Source organism: Oncorhynchus mykiss, chromosome 6, assembly GCF_013265735.2.
Source record: "Oncorhynchus mykiss isolate Arlee chromosome 6, USDA_OmykA_1.1, whole genome shotgun sequence".
Classification (NCBI taxonomy): Eukaryota; Metazoa; Chordata; class Actinopteri; order Salmoniformes; family Salmonidae; genus Oncorhynchus; species Oncorhynchus mykiss.
The window spans coordinates 26,918,523-26,941,922 of NC_048570.1; the positions used below are offsets into that span (position 1 = coordinate 26,918,523).

Here is a 23,400-nt window from a genome sequence, read left to right on the forward strand (position 1 = left end):
TAATGGAGGTGCAGGTGCTTGTTATGATGTCACCCTTATGATATTTGCGGACAGCGTGGGGGATGGGTGGGTATTACATTTGCTGCTAGGCTCCTCAACCTTAATGGTCGGGCCAGCCGTTTGCTCGGTGAGCTCGGCATCACACTCGACATGGTGGTCTTCCGTTTTTTTGCTCTTGGTAATGCAAAGCCTTTTTCGGATATCCATGCAAATTAGCCAGCTGTCATTATTAATCTCGCCACGAACAAAACTTAGCGAATCTAGTAGCTACTAGCTAGATGATTAGCTGTCTGGAAAAGTTAACTACTTTTATTCCCTTTGTGAGAGAACTGTCAATTTGACCCGGCCCTGGTTGGGATCCAATGAGCTTCCTAAACAAGGTAATGAAGGCGGTACCTTATGAGATTGCATGGCTAGGTACCCAATCAGAATGCATTTTGGGATTTTTAACTACTAAATATAGCATCTCCCCCCTTCGATCATGAGCGCGCACCCTGCATAGCCTCTGTACTGCTGTGTATAACTGGCAGGCCCGACAACACTCCATTGGCAAGACCAGGCATTGTAAATCATATACCATTTGTTATGTTATGGGGAAACAACTTGGAGGGTACAAACTCTATCGGGGGGTCAAAAGCTCTGCCACCCCGTATAACGGGCTCTGCTGGCCTGCTCCATTCCGTGATCCTGTAGAGTCACGATGTGCTTGCTCAGGCATGGTGTTGCCCACACACACGCACTGTATGTGCTTACATATTTATCCGCCTACGCACCCACACATGCACTCTACTGCAAGCTCCAGACAAAATGGATGCCATATTTCTGGATCTTGCAAAGACAGTACAGTATGAAGATGGGCAGAAACTGCTTCTCCCAATAGAAATCCCAGATCACACTTGTAGGCGATATCATGGCTAGCTCATAGAAACACGTCACCGGGTCTAACGGTCGAGTCGTGCAGAACTGTGCATGTGCAGCCCATCAAATCAAAGCCACTCCTTCGAGTTATTTCAGGAGGTTGGAGTAATAACATGTTTAACTACTACAGACATTGGCTCGAATCTAGGTTGTGCCTTTAGGTTTCGAGAAAATGAACAACTAAGGAAGACATTTTCACTTCTCTCATTGACTTCTCTAACCCCAAACCCCAGCCTGGTCTGCTTCATAAGTGTTGCCGGAAGTCTCGTGATGTTGTCCCGCCTATAGGTTTAGAGACTCTTAGAGGATCCTGTTTCAGAGGAATTACATTGCTTTCTAGTCTTTTAACATTGAAATATATCTTGGGGCTTTTTCCCTCACTTTAAACCTTTGTCTTCATTGCACCGAGATGCTAACTAAGTGTGTTTGTGGCTACACAAAAACGTGTTCTTGAGTCCAGTACTTATATAAACTGTGGTGTAACTTGGTCAGTTTTGCTTTTGTACAGTACTGGAATGTTGGGTGTGTTTTGCTTGTCTACCTAGCATCGTGTGGCACATTGAGTTATGTAGGTGGAGCTGCTGAGACCAGGAGAACTAGTTGGTATGAGCAAGTAGGGGAGGAGGAGTGTGAAGGCAGTGGAACATGTAATATATTGACTATTTTAACGTGTTCCTTTCTCTGAGGTCCTGTCTGGCTTTGTAGCACTAACACCTCTTCAGTGCTGTCCTGTCTGTCTACCCTCCCTGCTGGAGAGCTCATCATGTCAGCAGGTTGTTGTCTTGTTTTACAAGAACATAAGCTCTGCACGTGGACAAATCGGAACATTTTAGCACCACACAAATAAGGGACCGTTCCAGGCTCCACACACGCTCGATGCATGTGTGGCTGGTAGCCTTATGTTTGCCTTGCCACTCACGGAATCTTGATTTTGAAATGTTTTTTAAAATGACCCACGCGTTGAAAGAGTGTTTTCATTCCACCCACCAGCAGATTTTTTTTGCAGCTCACCCACGACTACTAATGATTAGCCCAATAGGGTAAATGCAGATAGGCAACCCCATGCTTCAGTCTATTTATTTATAGGCACTATGCTGTATCAGTTGGGCTACAGGTAGTAATGCTTATTGCTAATAGCATACCTAATACCTAATAGTATGGACCTTGCATAAGCTATATGCTCAGTCCAATATGTTAAAATCATAATAACAAATCATTTTACCAATATGTTATTTGGCAAATTTCTGCAGGTAGAAATTATATTTTAGATGTCAGCATAATTCTGTTTTCATACATTTTGGAGTAGAATATATTTTTAATGTCCACCAACCCCCACTGCAAATGTTTTTCTCCAGAGGAAACACTGTACAGGCTAGGCCGACACACTCATTCCTCTCTTTCCTTACTTCTTCAACTACTTCTCTATCCTACCTCCCATAGCTCCATCTTACTTCGTTCAAATCAGCTGCTTGTTCTAAGTCAGCTTTTTCAGCTTGCCAACTCTTCCTCTCTCTCGGTGTCTTCCTGTTGCTCACTTTCTTTTGTCTGATCATGCTCTCCCCCTCCTTGTTGCTGCTCTCGCTAGCTCTCTTTCTCCTCATTGCTCTCTCTCTCCCTTCTCTGTTTGTACATAGTGTGTGTGTGAGCAGTTATGGGCGGGAATAAGTCGACCCGTCGCTGATTGGCTGGCTACAGTCTAAAGGGGTGGGCACTATGATGTCTATAGAGTGAGAGCGAGAAGGGTGGAGGGAAAACAACCTAGCAGGCTGGGGTCAGGGGAGTTTGAGAGTGTGTGGGTGTTTTTGTTTTGAGATGGCAGGGTTTGAAAGAGAGAAAGGAGCGAGTCAGCCCGTCTGTCAGTGGCACGCTGAGTCTCTGGGCCCTGATGCCAGCACTGTTTCTGCTCCCCTCGTCCAGGCTGCTGCCCTCTTCCTCTCCACCTCCTCTTTCTCAAGCTCTGCCTTGCGCAGCTCTTCTCTCCTGCTGTCTACTGCAGCCTTCACAGCCCCAGCGCCTGCATGCAGCCCACCCCTCTCTATCTCAGTGTGAGTTTCTCTATGGCTGCCAGGGCCGCTGGTGCTGCTACAGCCAGCAGGAAAACATCCAAAAGAATACACGCGCAGACACAAGTGGAGTAGCTTTCGTTGGTGATGGTGAGTCTCTCCTTTGCCGCCTTTCATTTTTTTTCTCACTCGGTCTGTTTTATTAGGGAAAGAGCACATGATTGTATTATTTTGTTTATGTGAGTGGAGTTCTTCCACAGTTTGTGGAGTTAGTGTAGTACTTTCATGGGGCATGGTGGGGTTGAGTCATTCCCCCCCCACCCCCTCCTTCTGTGGAGAGGGAGGCAAGAGTTGTGTTGAGCCCCCTGCTCGCAACGGAGATGAATGTTTACTCTACACCTGGCTTTTTTCAAGAATACAGAGCGATGGAGTGATCATGTAAACTGGTTGTATGAAAGTGCGTAGTAAAAGTCATTTCCTGTTGCTATTTCACCCCCCCCCCAACTGTTGGGTTTGCTGTTCTGCAGGGTGGAATGGTTTGATAGGAGGTAACGGTGTGAGATGTTTGTTTGAGCCTGAGGTGATGTGTTCTGACATCATAAAGTAGGCATGTAGTGGTGTGACATGTAGTGGTGATTTAATGGGTTATGGCTGGGCTAAGGGGAGTGAAAGGAGCTGGTGTTGTGCTAGGTAGGAAGGGGAGATACTCAACACGCAGAAACTAAAAGGCACATTGTTGTAAAAATGACTGAACAATAGGGGAAGTTGGCTGTTTTATTAATTGAGTGTTATTAATTAGACTATTAGCTTTCCTATTTTAGATCATTACATTTGCAGAAATAATTGATTGGGTGACGTGTAACCCACGGTAATATAACCCACATGAGTGATAACTAGCGTCCCCAGGAAACATAATCAATCCTGACAACTCTGAAAAGCATGGTCCCTCTATGGAGATGAATATAGTATCTTGCATCACAGTGGTGTTGTTATTTGATAGGATACCTGCTACATTAGCTACATACTGTGGGATTGTGGATATAGAGTCCCAGGCAGGAAGGGGTGGAGGGGTTCCCTCTGATAGGAGGGGTTTGGTGGGCGTGGCCAGGCTGTATGCTTCCAGGCCTCCTAACACTATAGGGAGAGAATCTCCTTTTCCTCTCTTTGTCTTTCTTAAGGTTGGCTAGCAGGGACAAAGCATGAGCAGAAGGCACATTCTTTCAAATCTGCCTGAATTATTGATGCAGTCATTATTATGTTGCGATGTTTAATGCCCGATCAGATAATGCATTTTGAAATCCCTGTGATAGAGCGTGTGCTGTGCGTGGGCCAGGGGTGTAAACACATATCCATCTCTCACACAAACCGTGAGCGCAATAACATTTACCCATGAACAGCTTGTAAACAATTGCCGCAGAGAGCAACAAATATGGAGCAAATCTTGACTTCCATTAGAATAAAACAAATATAGCATTTTTGATAATCAGCAGTGCTGTATATGTTATGTCATTTTTGAAACTGGTTGTAATAAATTTTATTTCACTTGTACCCAGGAAGATCAATCAACATCAAAGTAGCACAAACAAGTTTGGCTGGTTACCATTTTAGAAAAACATAAAGAAAATGTTAAGACATCTAGAGGAACAATTCTAGTTCTCACAGGCTGGTCATTCACTATGGTTAACATCCATTCAGAGTAGAAGAGAGCTGTTCTGACAGATCATTATTATAGAATGTGTATTAACATTGATGGTCTTCATTGCCTCTTCTTGACAAAATGAGGCAGACTGACTCTGGAATGCAATTTGATTTGATAGGTATGTTCTGTTTAGCATTTATTTCCTGCTTGGCTTCTCTCCAAAGACTGAAAATGTCAACAGACAATGTGGACCTGTTTGTTAGGCTGAGGAAAAGACTCCCAGGTGTAGGGGCTCGTTGCGTCTGTGGAGGCTGATAAAGGCATTTCATTTGTTTTGTTTCATCGTGAAATGCTCAGTTTCTCCTCCGACTCGCACACACTTCTAAGGCTGCTCGTTGCCAAGTTTTTAAATATTTTTATTGCACATAGACCACCGAATTATGCCTAAAATTGTATTATATTCTACTGAGCCATTTACTTTATGTTCCTATTGTTGCATTGTCGAGAAGGAACCTGCAAGTAAGCGTTTCGTTGGACGGTGTATATACCATGTATATCCTGTACATACAACAAATCAAACTTGAAACCATCTGCGCTCATCTCACATGATCTGCTCGGCTGTGGAGCATAGAACCTTGCCTGTCCATACACACCTGCTGGGATGATGTGTGCACTGGGTTGTTTGGTCGTCATGTACTGTAACAACATAACATATGCTGTCACATTATAACATATCTGTATTTAGATTTGATTGATCGCTGCCTGTGATACTCGTAGGGATCTGAAGACTTAGCAGTCCTTCAGAGATATTGACATTAAAGAGATTATCCAGTACTTTTGTATACCTTTTAGCCAGTAGTCCTGAAAGTAGCCAACACAAGCCAAAAGTGGTCCCTGGAAATTGTGTACTACGCCACATATGTGCACCACGTCATTGCACTCTCTCGCTCTGCTGTGCGCATGATGTGCATCTTGTTAGCCGTCACTCAAATGGTGAGGGGCTAAAGCTCATTGGTTGAACTCAAATTAACAGGGGGCTGACCCACGTAGGGAAAAATGTAGGGAAATCTCCCAGAAAAACTGTGGCTTTCATACTAGGGATTTTATGACTAATTGAGACTAAGACAGTAATTCAGCTCCTAAGTTATGCATGTATGAATTATACATTGACACATCCAGCCCAAAGCGGGAGGTTTAAAAAAGACTTAGTAGTTGCCAAACTTCCGGAGCATGTCTTTAACAAGTCAATGTGTGTTTGATGTGCTGCTTTCTGTGGTTCCCTGAACCCACCTAAACCCAGACAGAACACAGTGCTAATGAGGCTGCCTCCCTGCCTGCCTGCCTGGAGGGATCTGATCTGCCTGGAGTCACTATAAAGCCCCTTCACAACCTCGACTCTGCAGGCACTGTATTTCTCCCTACAGCAACTCTTTCCATTCTCTCACTAGGGCTCCCATCGTCCAATGCCACAGTTTTAGCTCAAATTTGTTCCTCTTGTCTTCTCTTCACCTCCTTTTCCTTTCTTTCTTTCTCTTATTTCTTTCCTTCTTTCTTTCTTTTCTTCCTTCCTTCCTGCTTGTTTGTCCATTTCACCCCATTAATTGTTTCCTGATGTCAGCCCTTGAGGAGCCTGCTACACAGACAAAGAAACACTTCAAAATACCCAATTTAGCCTGTCTTCCAGCCCCTGTGTCCAATGAATACGCGAAAGGACCTGTTGAATCTCTAATATTATCTCAACCCAGAGTTTATTCAGGTTTTTGCATGCCATTACCTATAGACCTAAGGAATGTTTAAACATTGTTCTCTGCCAGCTGGGCAGAATACAGGGTATGCTGTTGAAGTAACTTTTTATTTAACAAAGGACCCATGCACATTATCAGTGTTCTCTGTGTTGCGTGAGTAAAAGGAGCAGGCATTTAGCTGTTGCTGTTACTTTTTTCTCATCAGCACTGATCGGTTTATCTTTAAACGCGCATATCAAATCTGGAATAATATATGCTCATACATGAAGAGCTTGTACCCTCTCCTATATGGCTGATAATTGCCAGGGACCTCACGATACTTAGGTGCTCAGCTGTATTGCGATTCTCACTATTATATGTGTTGCGATTCGATATTGCGATTTGATGTTCCAAACATATTGCTCACTCTACAGTGCATTCGAAAAGTATTCCGACCCCTTCACTTTTTCTACATTTTGGAACGTTACATCCTTTTTGTAAAATGTATTTCATCTGTTTTTTTCCTTCTCATTAAACATCAAAACTGATATCACATTTACATAAGTAATCAGACCCATTACCCATTAATTTGTTTGGCAGCCTCAAGTCTTTCTGGGTATGACGCCACAAGCTTGGCACACCTGTATTTGGGGAGTTTCTCCCATTCTTCTCTGCAGATCCTCTCAAGTTCTGTCAGGTTGGATGGGGAGCGTCGCTGCACAGCTATAATTAGGTCTCTCCAGAGATGTTCGATCGGGTTCAAGTCCAGACTCTGGCTGGACCACTCAAAGACATTCAGAGACTGGTCCCGAAGCCACTCCTGCATGGTCTTGGCTGTGTGCTTAGGGTAGTTGTCCTATTGGAAGGTTAACCTTCGCCCCAGTCTGAGGTCCTGAGCGCTCTGGAGCAGGTTTTCATCAAGGATCTCTCTGTACTTTGCTCCGTTCATCTTTCCCTCGATCCTGACTGGTCTCCCAGTCCCTGCCGCTGAAAAACATCCCCACAACATGATGCTGCCACCACCATGCTTCCCGTAGGGATGGTATTGGCCAGGTGATGACCGGGGATTGGTTTCCTCCAGATGTGACTCTGGGCATTTAGGCCAAAGAGTTCAATCTTGGTTTCATTAGACCAGAGAATCTTGTTTCTCATGGTCTGAGAGTCCTTTAGGTGTCTTTTGGCAAACTCCAAGCTGGCTGTCATGTGCCTTTTACTGGCGGCCATCTTTTTGGCGGTTCCAAACTTCTTCCATTTCTGAATGATGGAGGCCACTGTGTTCTTGAGGACCTTCAATGCCGCAGAAATGTTTTTGTACCCATCCCCAGATCTGCGCCTCGACACAATCCTGTCTCGGGAGCTCTACGAAAAATTCCTTCGACCTCATGGCTTGGTTTTTTCTCTTACATGCACTGTCGATTTTGGGACCTTATATAGACAGGTGTGTGCCTTTCCAAATAATATCCAATCAATTGAATTTAGCACAAGTGGACTCCAATCAAGTTGTAGAAACTAGAGTTCGACCGATTAATCGGAATGGCTGATTAATTAGGGCCGATTTCGAGTTTTCATAACCTTTATTTAATCTTTATTTACCTAGGCAAGTCAGTTAAGAACACATTCTTATTTTCAATGACGGCCTAGGAACAGTGGGTTAACTGCCCTGTTCAGGGGCAGAACGACAGATTTTCACCTTGTCAGCTCGGGGGATCCAATCTTGCAACCTTATCTAGTCCAACACAATAACGACCTGCCTCTTTCTCGTTGCACTCCACAAGGAGTGTTATGCGAATGCAGTAAGCCAAGGTAAGTTGCTAGCTAGCATTAAACTTATCTAATAAAAAACAATCAATCATAATCACTAGTTAACTACACATGATATATGATGATATTACTAGATATTATCTAGCGTGTCCTGTGTTGCATATAATCTGACTGAGCATACAAATATCTGACTGGGGGGTGGTAGGCAGAAGCAGGCGCCTAAACATTCATTCAAATGGCACTTTCGTGCATTTTGCCAGCAGCTCTTCATTGTGCGTCAAGCATTGCGCTGTTTATGACTTCAAGCCTATCAACTCCCAAGATGAGGCTGGTGTAACCGAAGTGAAATGGTTGGCTAGTTAGCGTGCGCAAATTGTCGTTGTGTTGCTGGTTCGAGCCCAGGGAGGAGCGAGGAGAGGGACGAAAGCTATACTGTTACACTGGCAATACTAAAGTGCCTATAAGAACATCCAATAGTCAAAGGTTAATGAAATACAAATGGTATAGAGCGAAATAGTCCTATAATTCCTATAATAACTACAACCTAAAACTTCTTACCTGGGAATATTGAAGACTCATGTTAAAAGGAACCACCAGCTTTCATATGTTCTCATGTTCTGAGCAAGGAACTGAAACGTTAGCTTTCTTACATGGCACATATTTTACATGGGACATATTGCACTTTTACTTTCTTCTCCAACACTTTGTTTTTGCATTATTTAAACCAAATTGAACATGTTTCATTATTCACTTTAGGCTAAATTGATTGTATTGATGTATTATATTAAGTTAAAATAAGTGTTCATTCAGTATTGTTGTAATTGTCATTATTACAAATAAAAAAAATTGTCCGATTTAATCGGTATCGACTTTTATGGTCCTCCAATAATCGGTATCGGCATTGAAAAATCATAATTGGTCGACCTCTAGTAGAAACGTCTCTTGGATGATCATTGGAAACAGGATGCACCTGAGCTCAATTTCGAGTCTCATGGCAAAGAGTCTGAATACTTATGTAAACAAGGTATTTCTGTTTTTTTTTATTTGAATACATTTGCTAAATTGTCTAAATGCGTTTACTTTGTCATTATGGGGTATTGTGTGAGGATTGATGAGGGGGAAAAAATGATTCAATCCATTTTAGAATAAGGCTGTAAGGTAACAAAATGTGGAAAAGTTGAGGGGTCTGAATACTTTCCGAATGCATTGTATATCTTTTTATTTTTTGTACATTTTACAGTACTTTAAGACAAAGTATGAATATAATATCGTCCAAAATCATTTGTAACTTTCGATTTTTTTTCTTTCTCCGACCATCACTACTGTGTCATTACAAAATCACTCTCATGCCCGCTCTCCTTTTCAATTGCCCTCCTTCACAATCTGTCTGTATTAAATAAATCATCATGTATTTACCATCACATTCATTTGAACAAAACATTTCAGATACATCCTACTCAATGTTCAGTTAAGCATTTGCAGTTTTTTCAATTTAAAACTAAAAACCCACCAGTGGAATCTGTTTTCCTTGTGAGTGTGTTAGTGGGAAATAACTCTAGTTAGCCTGACAGACACAATCAATACAGTACGTTAGCCTGTCTTCATGACGCGCTAATGCCAAGCAGTCGGAAAATGGTATTTAGTTGATTAAGGTATGGGTTCAGTGTTCGTGAACTGTTGCCTATTCTCCTCTAATCTTCCTGCTCCAGGGCATCTGGCGTATTCCAGTGGATGAGATTGATCGGCCCGGCAGTTTTGCATCTCATATGAACAGATCCATCGTTCTCTTGCTGGAGGTGCTGTCTCAGCTGAAGGACCACGACACACTGCTCAAAGTCTCTTTCATGCTCCAGAGAACCCCTGACCAGGGAAAGTAAGGATCTTTCCCTCGTGACTCAACCATGTTTCTCTCTGTGTTTCATGGCAACATGTTGTTCTTGTGTTTTTCTGTGAATTAGTTTTTTTAAATGTGACCTTTGTTTAGCTAGGCAAGTCAGTTAAGATTTTTTATTTATTTACAATGACGGCCTACACCGGCCAAACCCGGACGACGTTAGGCTAATTGTGCGCCGCTTAATGGAACTCACAATCACGGCCGGTTGTGATACAGCCTGGATTCGAACCAGGGGGTCTGTAGTAATGCTACAAGCACTGTTCATCTGAGTTTTCTTGTCTTTTCCCCTCTCTCTCTCTTTCTCTCTTTACCTCTCATGTCTTAAAGGAAGTATTTGCGGGATGTGGATCGTCAGGTTTTGGCCCAGAGAGCATTTTTCCTAGCTGTAAAAGTCCTGGAGGACAATCTGAACAAACTCACAGGGGTACGGAACCAAAGCACTACACATATGGAGAGGACCGTAGTTTATAGGGTTTATCGTTTTGGCGTGCTCTCCTTGTTGTGACAGGCTCTGTTCTCTCTCAGGTGTCGGCGCAGCCTTCCATGGATGAGATGACGACCACGGACACGTCCAACAGGCCCAGCGCAGAAGACCGCAGTCAAGCACTGCCTAAGAAGCCGGGGCTCACTGAGGGGACCCAGGTCAATGCCCCAGCCCCAGGCCCTGACTCTGGGCTGCAGGAGACCCCTCAGGCACAGCCAGCCCTGCTCACCACAGACGGAGACAGGGGGGATCAGCAGCAGGGAACTCCATGTGGGAAGGTTGAGGCTGCTGCAGGGGAGGGGGCCAGAGCAGGGCCAGAGGAGCCTATGGAGCTGGACACTGGCCACTGGGGGCGTCCCTCCAAGACCACAGACTCTCAGGGCATCCAACCAGACACTGAGCCCCACAGAACTGTGTTGGAGCCTGGGGAGAAAGTGGCTGTGAGCAACCGGGCACCAGAGCTTTCTCTGGAAGACCTGAGCATCAGCTCCAGACAGCAGCAGCTCCAGGGCCTGGTAGTTAAGGGCCCAGTGTCAGCCAGTGGAGCAGAGCTGGGACAAGCCCAGGGGCCGCTACGCAGGCCCAGCAGGAAGAGGAAGCTCCTGGATGACGTAGAGTCAGGCAAAACACTTCTGATGGATGCCTACCGGGCGTGGCAGCAGGGCCAGAAGGTCGTGACCTACAATCTGGGGCGCATTGAGAAAATCATGTCCGAGACATACATGCACATTAAGCAGGTATGCTGTACTTTTATGACTTATTGATTCCCTATTTACATGTTTACTGCCATTTTCTCTCTCCCATCAAAACATTATTTACAACTGTCTCATGTAATGCAATGTAATATGCACTAACTGAAAAAGGAAATGGGTTTGGGAAATCCCTCTTGAGAATGATTTAGCAATGAGACCTGAAACACAGAGGGGGGACTTTCCCTGTTCACACAGCTTTAGTGCTAACACCGCCGTGGAGGTGCCATCAAACAGTGTTGTAAGGAGCTAGATTACACAAAGTAGATCATGTGTAGCCTAATCCATGCAATTGCGCTAATCATAATCATCTTCACAGTCCTACAGATATTAACTAACACAAATGGCACCATTAATATTTACAGCTCATAACTAATTATAAGCTTAGGAATCCACAGATCTCATCATACATTTGACCGGAAACATGACCGAATACAAACAGTGTAGCTATTCCCTCCGCAAGGCAATCAAACAAGCTAAGCGTCAGTATAGAGACAAAGTAGAGTTGCAATTCAACGGCTCAGACATGAGACGTATGTGGCAGGGTCTACAGTCAATCACGGATTACAAAAATAAAACCTGCCCCGTCGCGGACCAGGATGTCTTGCTCCCAGACAGACTAAATAACTTCTTTGCTCGCTTTGAGGACAATACAGTGCCACTGACACGGCCCGCTACCAAAACCTGCGGACTCTCCTTCACTGCAGCCGACGCGAGTAAAACATTTAAACGTGTTAACCCTCGCAAGGCTGCAGGCCCAGACGGCATCTCCAGCCGCGTCCTCAGAGCATGCGCAGAACAGCTGGCTGGTGTGGTTATGAACATATTCAATCATACCTTATCCCAGTCTGCTGTCCCCACATGCTTCAAGAGGGCCACCATTGTTCCTGATTCCAAGAAAGCTAAGGTAACTGAGCTAAACTACTACCGCCCCGTAGCACTCATTTCCGTCATCATGAAGTGCTTTGAGAGACTAGTCAAGGACCATATCACCTCCACCCTACCTGACACCCTAGACCCACTCCAATTTGCTTACCACCCCAATAGATCCACAGACGACGCAATCGCAACCACACTGCACACTGCCATAACCCATCTGGACAAGAGGAATACCTATGTGAGAATGCTGTTCATCGACTACAGCTCAGCATTTAACACCATAGTACCCTCCAAACTCGTCGACCCTGGGTCTCGACCCCGCCCTGTGCAACTGGGTACTGGACTTCCTGACGGGCCGTCCCCAGGCGGTGACGTAGGTAACAACATCTCCACCCCGCTGATCCTCAACACTGGGGCCCCAAAAGGGTGCGTTCTGAGCCCTCTCCTGTACTCCCTGTTCACCCACAACTGCGTGGCCATGCACGCCTCCAACTCAATCGTCAAGTTTGCGGACGACACTACAGTGGTAGGCTTGATTACCAACAACGACGAGACGGCCTACAGGAAGGAGGTGAGGGCCCTCGGAGTGTGGTGTCAGGAAAATAACCTCACACTCAACGTCAACAAAACAAAGAAGATGATCGTGGACTTCAGGAAACAGCAGAGGGAGTACCCCCCTATCCACATCGACGGGACAGTAGTGGAGAGGGTAGAAAGTTTTAAGTTCCTCGGCTTACACATCACGGACAAACTGAATTGGTCCACCCGCACAGACAGCGTTGTGAAGAAGGCGCAGCAGCGCCTCTTCAACCTCAGGAGGCTGAACAAATTTGGCTTGTCACCAAAAGCACTCACAAACTTCTACAGATGCACAATCGAGAGCATCCTGTCGGGCTGTGTTCACCGCCTGGTACGGCAACTGCTCCGCCCACAACCGTAAGGCTCTCCGGAGGGTAGTGAGGTCTGCACAACGCATCACCGGGGGCAAACCACCTGCCCTCCAGGATACCTACACCACCCTATGTCACATGAAGGCCAAAATGATCCTCAAGGACATCAACCACCCGAGCCACTGCCTGTTCACCCCGCTATCATTCAGAAGGCGAGGTCAGTACAGGTGCATCAAAGCAGGGACCGAGAGACTGAAAAACAGCTTCTATCTCAAGGCCATCAGACTGTTAAACAGCCACCACTAACATTGAGTGGCTGCTGCAACATACTGACTCAACTCCAGCTCACTTTAATAATGGGAATTGATGGAAATTGATGTAAAAAAATGTATCACTAGCCACTTTAAACAATGCCACTTAATATAATGTTTACATACCCTACATTACTCATCTCATATGTATATACTGTACTCGATACCATCTACTGCATCTTGTCTATGCCGTTCTGTACCATCACTCATTCATATATCTTTATGTACATATTCTTTTTCCCTTTACTCTTGTGTGTGTATAAGGTAGTAGTTGTGGAATTGTTAGGTTAGATTACACTTTGGTTATTACTGCATTGTCGGAACTAGAAGCACAAGCATTTCGCTACACTCGCATTAACATCTGCTAACCATGTGTATGTGACAAATAAAATTTGATTTGATTTGACATTTAAAGTGTTTTCATGAGAGAGAAAAATAATAGATTCAATTTTTTTTCTTTCATGAAAACAAATTAGATCTCTGAGATGTGTGGATTCCTAAGCTTATAATTAGTTATGAGCTGTAAATGATGATTAGCGCAATTGCATGGATTAGGCTACACATGATCTACTTTGTGTTATCTGGCTCCTTACAACACTGTTTGATGGCACCTCCACGGTGTTAGCACTAATTCTATGCATAAAATATCCTTACCTAGCTAATAAGGAACCGTGCAAAGTGTTTTTATTAACAACTATTCAAAATGTCTTATTCTGCAATAGTTGTGGATTTAATAATTGCGAGACGAAAAATGATGTTTCCAATGAAAGGTCTTATGTATTACGGGGTCCAGTAATGGCTTCAGACAGATGGAAACGGCCCATTTTATTACTTCCATCTTACCAGCAGATAACAGTTTTATTGCTCACTGACTAAATGACCGGTTTCCTGTTTTTCTAAGACAGCAATTGGCTGTTTTGAAGGTGAAGTTTGGGCATTTTATTTACTTATGATTTTTGTGAATTGTGATTGGGATACTTTCTAGTGCACTGGCACTGCTTGTAGACTCAGTCTCGTGATTTTGGCCACATACTCTGACTCCGAAGCCAAAATGTTACTTCTGATTCTGTTTGGATTCATGTTACCTAGAACTCACACTTTGTTGTATAAAATAGCAGGTACCCGACTAGTTATTAAGATTCAGTTGGATTGATACTGATCAGAAAGGGACAATTCTATTGCAGTAATGCTACTGTACCATCCCCAAACCTGAATGTCATGTTAAGTTGATTTAATTTAATAATTTCTTACGTGACGCATAGCGGAACTGATCAAATAATAAGAGGAATGAGTTACTTTGCGTATTGCATCTGAGCCAGCTTCTCCTGATAGGTAGAAAAGTGGGAGCTGGGAGTGAACTAAAGCGTTGGCTGGCATTGAGGGTGTTGCAGACAGTGGGGAACCTGGCATGTCATTGGTTGTGTCAAGCCACAGAGCTGGAGTGGGAGGCAACAGAGGCTAGAAAGGACACTACTAGGCTAAAGAGAGGGAGATGGCTAGCTACTACATCCCTCGCCCTATTTATTTCAGTGTCTCTTCTTTATCTCTCTTCACAGACACAATGACGGATACTATTTTGCAAGTTAATAAAAATGAAACCATTGGAAAATGTGCTGAGTTTTGGCTGGGATTTGCTTCCATACAATGTTATGCAACAAACCACGTTTCCATCTACTGTCTTTATGCGAGTAAAGTCATAACGTATAAAATAAAAAAATTCACGACAGCTATGATGGAAGTAGGACGTTTCGGTACAATTTTATAAATTCCAACAGATAATTTGATCATTTCGACATGGTGGGTTCTTTATCTGTCTTTAAAAATTAATTATGTGAGAAATGGCGGCGGAAACAGCTTTTATGAGCTTTATTGATGTAAACTTGGAGTGGTGTGTGATATGGTGTGTGGTATGGTGATATGGTGTGTGGTATGGTGATATGGTGTGTGGTATGGTGATATGGTGTGTGATATGGTGTGTGGACCTCCCACTACGACCATGCAGTTTATTAGGCTACAGGTAAAATAAGTTATTTATTTTATTTTTTTTACCTTTATTTAACCAGGCAAGTCAGTTAAGAACAAATTCTTATTTTCAATGACGGCCTGGGAACAGTGGGTTAACTGCCTGTTCAGGGGCAGAACGACAGATTTGTACCTTGTCAGCTCGGGGGTTTGAACTCGCAACCTTCCGGTTACTAGTCCAACGCTCTAACCACTAGGCTACCCTGCCGCCCCATGATGATGAACTTCACAGGGTGGTGAAAGTGCATGTTGATCTTGATGTTCCTTTCCAATAAATATAAAGGGTCTCATTCTGGTGACATGATAATCAAAGCTTGACTGACGTTTGACAAATAAAAATTATCTCTCAAACTTATCCATAATAATCTCAAAATGTAGCACAGCCTACCTGCATACCTGCTATTTATTTATCTATTTATTTGCTTTTTAATGAGTTGAAAATGCTATGGAAACACATTGAACTTTAGATTTCTATTTGGAATATGAAAACTGAAGCAAAAAAAAAAAAAACATTTTATGTGCATTACGCCGTCACACTGATTTTTTATACGCAACAAGTCCATTTGGTGGAACACTCCACTGGTGGGAAAATGTGCGTATTTTCTTCATGCATATTTTTTAATATTCGCATGGAAGTCTGTTGCCAGTTGGATGGAAACTTAGATACAGTGTGCCTTCTCAGACACACCCTAATAGGGCCTGCATGTCTCGGGAACAGTGAGCAAGCCTTGACACATTTTTATTAGTACAATTGAGTGACACTAAATGTTTTTAGTGAAGCGAAATTACAATATTAGTGCCTAATTCTTCACCTTATTACCTTCTCCAAAAACAAGCACATCAGTTTTGTTTCATGCCATTGGGTCTGTTTTACAGTTTAGTGACGTAGCCCTGTTGCATGAATGTTCAGTACAGAGCCAGTGCAGTTGCCAGGTTGTGCCAAAAGTTTCACAGTTTGCTTTAGCTCAGCTCTACGTGTTTGTGCCTCGCGAACCTTTGTACGTCTGGCACTATTATGCTAATTTAGAAGAAGAAAAGTTCTATAAACATGCTAACAGCCTATCCCTCCACTCTACTAAGTTAGGAGGACTGCCTCAAATCAGGTCTAAATTATCAGCTCTCCATTTTAACCAACCTCAGTCTGACTGCTGCCTCTTGCAATCCTCCCGAGTGTTTGGCCCCCAGGTCTGCCAAGTCATTCTCCAGGTCATTTAATTTGGCAGCCACGTCTTACAACCTAGAGAGTTCCACCTACTGCATCAATCAATCAAATGTATTTATAAAGCCCTTTTTACATCAGCTAATGTCACAAAATGCTATACAGACCCCCAGCCTAAAACCCCAAACAGCAAGCAATGCAGCTATAGAAGCACAGTGGCTAGGAAAAACTCCCTAGAAAGTTAGGAACCTATGAAGAAACCTAGACGGGAACCAGGCTTTGAGGGGTGGCCAGTTCTCTTCTGGCTGTGCCGGGTGGAGATTTTAAGAGTACATGGCCATTAAGGCCAGATTGTTCTTCAAGCTGTTAAAACGTTCATAGATGACATGCAGGGTCAAATAATAATCAAATTGGTTGTAGAGGGTGCAACAGGTAAGTAGTACCTCAGGAGTAAATGCCAGTTGGGTTTTCATAGCCAAGCATTCAGAGGTCGAGACAGTAGGTACAGTAGAGAGAGTCGAAACATCAGGTCGGGGACAAGGTAGCATGTCCAGTGAACAGGTCAGGGTTCCATAGCTGCAGGCAGAACAGTTAAAACTGGAGCAGCAGCACAACCAGGTGGGCTGAGGACAGCCAGGAGTCATCAGGCCAGGTAGTCCTGAGGCACGATCCTAGGGCTCAGGTCCTCTGGGAAGGGAGGGAGTGAGATAATATTTAGAGGGAGCATACTTAAATTGACACAGGACACCAGAATAGACAGGAGAATTACATCAGATATAACAGACTGACCCTATCCCCCCGGCACATAGACTATTGCAGCATAGATACTGGAGGCTGAGACAGGGTGGACACTGTGGCCCCGTCTGACTCCCAGACAGGGCCAACCAGGCAGGATATAATCCCACCCACTTTGCCAAAGCACATCCCTCACATCACTGGAACGATATCAACAGAACACCAATTTACTACCCTGAGACAAGGCTGAGTATAGACCACAAAGTTCTCCTCCACACCTCGAGCGGAAAACCGGGCTGGAAGATCACGTCAGTGACTCAACCCACTCAAGTGACGCACCCCTCTTAAGGACGGCATCGAAGAGCACTACAGCCAGTGACTCAGCCCCCGTAATAGGGTCAGAGGCAGAGGATCCCAGTGGAGAGAGGGGAGCAGGCCAGGCAGATACAGCAAGGGTGGTTCGTTGCTCCAGTGCCTTGCTGTTCACCTTTGCATCCCTGGGCCAGACTACACTCAATCATAGGACCTACTGAAGAGATGAGTCTTCAGTAAAGACTTAAAGGTCGAGACATAGTCTGCGTCTCTCACATGGCTAGGCAGACCATTCCATAAAAATGTTGCTCTATGGGAGAAAGCCGTGCCTCCAGCTGTTTGCTTAGAAATTCAAGGGACAATAAGGAGGCATGTGTCTTGTGACCGTATGGTACGTGTAGGTATGTACAGCAGGACCAAATCGGAGAGATAAGTAGGAGCAAGCCCATGTAATGCTTTGTAGGTTAGCAGTAAAATCTTGAAATCAGCCCTAGCCTTAACAGGAAGCCAGTGTAGAGAGGCTAGCGCTGGACTAATATGATCAAATTTTGGGGTTCTAGTAAAGATTCTAGCAGCCGTGTTTAGCACTAACTGAAGTTTATTTAGTGTTTTATCCGGGTAGCCGGGGAGTAGAGTGTTGCAGTAGTCTAATCTAGAAGTGACAAAAGCATGGATTAGCTTTTCTGCATTATTTTGGGGCAAAAAGTTAAATAAAAAAAAATAAAAATAAATTATGAAGCTGGGGAAAAAGCTGCCCTTGAAATATTCTTGATATGTTAGTCAAAAGATAGATCAGGTCCAGAGTAACCCTGATTTCCTTCAGTTTTATTTGATACTGTACAACCATCAAGATTAATTTTCAGATCCAACAGCAGATCTCTTTGTTTCTTGGGTCCTAGATCTAGCATCTATGTTTAAAAGTGAAACATTTGCCGCCATCCACTTCCTTATGTCTGAAACACAGGCACACAGTGATGGCAATTTTGGGGCTTCACCATGTTTTATTGAAATGTACGGCTGTGTGTCGTCCGCATAGCAGTGAAAGTTGACATTGTGTTTCCGAGATACATCACCAAGAGGTAGAATATATAATGAAAACAATAGTGGTCGTTAGATGGCGCTGACAGATAGGGCAGCTCTGCTTCCAGCTCCTAAGCAACTTTGCAGTATTTTTTTAAAAATAATTTCTTACATTATTAGGCCAGGAAATGTTTTGTGCAATTACATACAGCCGGAAATAGCTTTTGGATATCAAAGTGGCGGTAACTCGCCAACATCATAACTGGGAATACGACTTTCCTGTATTGGATCCTTTGTTCATACCCCTCATGATTAACTACTAATGGTGTGATTGTAACCTAGAACACCTCACAATCAAATGCCGACCATATTAACTCCCAAGAGAATTCTCTTCGGTTATACTCACAGCCATGTATATTCCCCCTCAAGCCGATACCACAACAGCCCACAAAGAACTGCACTGGACTTTATGCAAACTGGAAACCACATATACTGAGGCTGCATTATTGTAGCTGGGGATTTTAACAAAGCAAATGTGAGGAAAACGCTACCGAAGTTCTATCAACACTGCTGTAGCACTCGCTCTGAGAACATTAGACCACTGCTACTCGGCTTTTCAAAATGCCTACAAGGCCTTCCCCCGCCCTCTCTTCGGCAAATCTGATCACGACTCTGTTTTGCTCCTCCCTGCCTATAGGCAGAAACTCAAACAGGAAGTATCCATATTCAATGCTCGTCTGACCAGTCAGAATCCAAACTTCAAGATTGTTTTGATCTTTGGACAGGAATATGTTCCGGGTGACTGAGTATATCCGGAAGTGTATAGGAGAAGTGTATAGGAGAAGTGTATAGGAGAAGTGTATAGGAGAAGTGTATAGGAGATGTTGTACCCACTATGACTATTAAAACTTAACCTAACCAGAACCAGTGGATAGATGACTGCATTTGCACAAAACTGAAAGCGCGAACCACCGCATTTAACCATGGCAAGGTGACTGGGAATATGGCCGAATACAAACAGTGTAGTTATTCCCTCCCTAAGGCAATCAAACAGGCAAAACGTTGGTATGGAGACAAAGTGGAGTCGCAATTCAACGGCTCCGACATGAGACGTATGTGGCAGGGTCTACAGACAATCACGGACTTCAAAGGGAAAACCATCCACATCACGGACACCAACATCTTGCTTCAGGACATGCTAAACACCTTCTTTGCCTGCTTTGAGTATAACACAGTGCCACCGACGCGGCCCGCTACCAAGGACTGTGGACTCTGCTTCTCCGTGGCCGACGTGAGTATGACATTTTAGCTTGTTAACCCTCGCGAGGATGCCGGCCCAGACGGCGTCCCTAGCTGCGTCCTCGGAGCATGCGCAGACCAGCTGGCTGAAGCGTTTATGGACATATTCAATCTCTCCCTATCCCAGTTTGCTGTCCCCACTTACTTCAAGATGTCCACCATTGTTCCTGTACCCAAGAAAGCAAAGGGAACTGAACTAAATTACTATTGTCCCATAGCACTCACTTCTGTCATGAAGTGTTTCGAGAATCTAGTTAACGATCATATCACCTCTATCTCTACCCTAGACCCATTTCAGTTTGCTTACCGCCCCAATAGATCAACAGAGGAATACCTATGTAAAAATGCTCTTCAATGGTCTTCATTTACTATAGCCCAGCATTCAAAACCATAGTACCCTCCAAGCTCATCATTAAACTCAGAGCCCTGGGTCTGAACCCTGCCCAGTGTAACTGAGTCATGGACTTCCTGACAGCCACCCCCAGCTGGTGAAGGTAGGAAACAACACCTCCACTTCGCTGATCCTCAACACTGGGGCCCCACAATGGCGTCTGCTCAGCCCCCTCCTGTACTCCCTGTTCACCCATGACTGCGTGGCCACGCACGCCTCCAACACAATCATCAAGTTTGCAACAATGATGAGACAGCTTACAGAGAGAAGGTGAGGGTCCTGGGATTGTGGTGCCAGGAAAATAACCTCTCACTCAATGTCAACAAAACAAAGTAGCTGATTGTGGACTTCAGGAAACAGCAGAGGGAGCATGCCCCATCCACATCGACTGGACCGCAGTAGAGCAGGTGGAAAGCTCCAAGTTCCACAGCTTAAACATCACTGACGATCTAAAATAGTCCACCCACACAGACAGTGTGGTGAGGAAGGCGCAACAGCGCTTCTTCAACCTCAGGAGGCTGCAGAAATGTGTCTTGGCAAAACCCTCACAAACATTTACAGATGCACAATTGAGAGCATCCTGTCGGACTGTATCACTGCCTGGTACGGCAACTGCAATGCCCGCAACGCAGGGCTTTCCAGAGGGTGGTGCGGTTTGCCCAACGCATCATCGGGGGCAAACTACCTGCCCTCCAGAACACCTACAGCACCCAATATCACAGGAAGGCCAAAAAGATCAAGGACATCCACCACCCGAGCCACTGCCTGTTCACCCCTCTATCATCCAGAAGGCTAGGTCTGTACAGGTGCATCAGAATGAAGGACCGCTTCTATCTCAAGGCCATCAGACTGTTAAACAGCTTCCACCCGGTTACGTAACACTGCACCTTAGAGGCTGCTGACCCTTTATTCATGGACTTAAATTCACTGTCCATTTTAATAATGGAACACTAGTCACATTTGCTTTACTCATCTCATATGTATTCTACTGTCTTTAGTCTATGCCACTCCGACATTGCTAATTCTAATATTTAGATATTCCTTAATTTCATTATTTTACGTTTAGGATGTGTGTATTGCTGTGAATTGTGAGATATTACTGCACTGTTGGAGCTAGAAACCCAAGCATTTCGCTACACCCGCAATAACATCTGCTAAACATGTGTATGTTACAAATAAAATTTGATTTGATAACAGAACCTTGAGGAACACCAACATTTACAACTGATTTGTCAGAGGACAAACCATCCACAGAGACGAACTGATATCTTTCTGACAGATAAGATCTAAACTCGGCTAGAACTTGTCCGTGTAGACCAAAAAAAATGTGGTGGAGATGGTGTCAAAAGCAGCACTTTGCAGAGCCTTGGTCTGACGCCATTAAAAGGTAATTTACATCCTTCACAAGTGCAGTCTCAGTGCTATGATGGGGTCTAAAACCAGACTGAAGCGTTTTGTATACATTATTTGTCTTTGGGAAGGCAGTGAGTTGCTGTGCAACTGCTTTTTCTAAACATTTTGAGAGGAATGGGAGATTCGATATTGGCATATTTTTATTTTTCAGGTCAATGTTTGGCTTTTTCAAGAGAGGCTTTATTACTGCCACTTTTAGTGAGTTTGGTACACATCCAGAAGCCATTTATTATGTTCAATATAGGAGTGCCAAGCACAGGAAGTAGCTCTTTCAGTAGTTCGTCAATGCAGAACCAAAATGTTTTTAACACCACATAATAAAGTAGCTTGTTTGAGAGATATGTGAACATGGAGGCTTACTTTCATGTGTGCTACTCCATTAGTACTCCATTTGTGCTACTCCATGTGCAGCAGCATCAGCTTCCTGACTCCCACACACAGAGCGCAGTGGTCTAAGGCACTGCATCTCAGTGCAAGAGTCGTCACTACAGTCCCTGGTTAGAATCCAGACTGTATCACATCCGGCCGTGATTGAGAGTCCCATAGCGCGGCGCACAATTGGCAGAGCGTCGTCCGGGTTTGGCCGGGGTAGGCCGTCATTGTAAATAAGAATTTGTTCTTAACTAAATTGCCTAGTTAAATAAAATAAACAGAGGCACACATCTACTGACTGACAGACAGACAGACAGAGAGCAGATAGCCTCCACAGAGAGAGGCCTAATGAGGGCCACCTTCTCCTATTACTACGGCTCCTATTACAAGTGTTTTCCTTAAGTACATGGAGTAGCCAGCCAAATAAATAAAAAGTATTCAGCCAGGGTATTTCCAGGGCTGTCTAAAGGGGTCCAGGGGCATTGCCGGTAATACAAACAATTATTGGTATCATGATTGTCTTCAAAATATGTATTTATTTACACAAAGATGGACCACGAATATTGCCATTTTCCCATTCACGATAATGGGGTGTCCTGTTATCGGAAAACAATGCCTGCAGTACCGGAGTCAGCCTTGAACTTTGTCGCTTCAATGAGAGGGGGCAGTCGTTCTCCCCTGGTGTGCATGCACACTAATTAACTGGGTGATTTGATTAGCAAAGCATATGGAGCCATCTGACAATCTTTACTGAGCAAAATATTAAAGGCTACTTATGTAAATGTGATTATTCAGTTTCGTTTTAAATACATTTGCTAACATTTCTAAAAACCTGTTTTCGCTTTGTCATTTTGGTGTATTATGTGTAGATTGATGAGGGGGAAAAAACAATTGAATCAGTTTTAGAATAAGGCTGTAACGTAACAAAATGTGGAAAAATTCAAGGGGTCTGAATGCTTTCCGAATGCACTGTAATCCACACAGAAGGTCTCAAAAAGCAGGTTATACAAACTTGCTTCCCGTTATTCCCTTTTGAGAGAGATAGTGCAGGTCAATATCAAAGCATTAATTCACAAACAGCAACATAGCTAATTTGCATTGCAACAGTCAATGTACCGTACCAGGCAGTTCATCCAAACAGCAACACGATGCTGGTTATCACACAGACATCACACCATATCCTCGTCTGTCGGTCTGTGGAAATAACGTAGCTCCTCGAGCCGACTGCATCTGCACCTGCCAGGAAAAAGCTATACAGACTTTTATGACTAGCAAATTGAACATTTTAAATGAAAAGAAACCTAGATCATTTAAATAAGTAGTTGGCCAAAAATATGTACATTACCAGCTGTTTAGGTGGCGCTTAGTGGAAACACTAAAGCCCTTTGCTATGTGTTAGCCATCCGGAGCTGAATCATTGGTGCT

The 23,400-nt window shown here is 44.0% G+C and overlaps 1 protein-coding gene across 6 annotated transcripts in view; it reads left to right on the plus strand.

Moving 5' to 3' along the window:
• cabin1 (calcineurin binding protein 1) overlaps positions 1-23,400 on the plus strand; it is a 65,079-nt gene that overhangs the window by 29,733 nt on the left and 11,946 nt on the right. For all 6 annotated transcript variants that reach the window (XM_036979738.1, XM_021605913.2, XM_021605912.2 and 3 more), the window contains 3 exons: positions 9,755-9,918; positions 10,267-10,363; positions 10,465-11,160. In XM_036979738.1, coding sequence (XP_036835633.1) covers positions 9,755-9,918; positions 10,267-10,363; positions 10,465-11,160 — 957 coding nt within the window. The remainder of the gene's footprint in view (positions 1-9,754; positions 9,919-10,266; positions 10,364-10,464; positions 11,161-23,400) is intronic.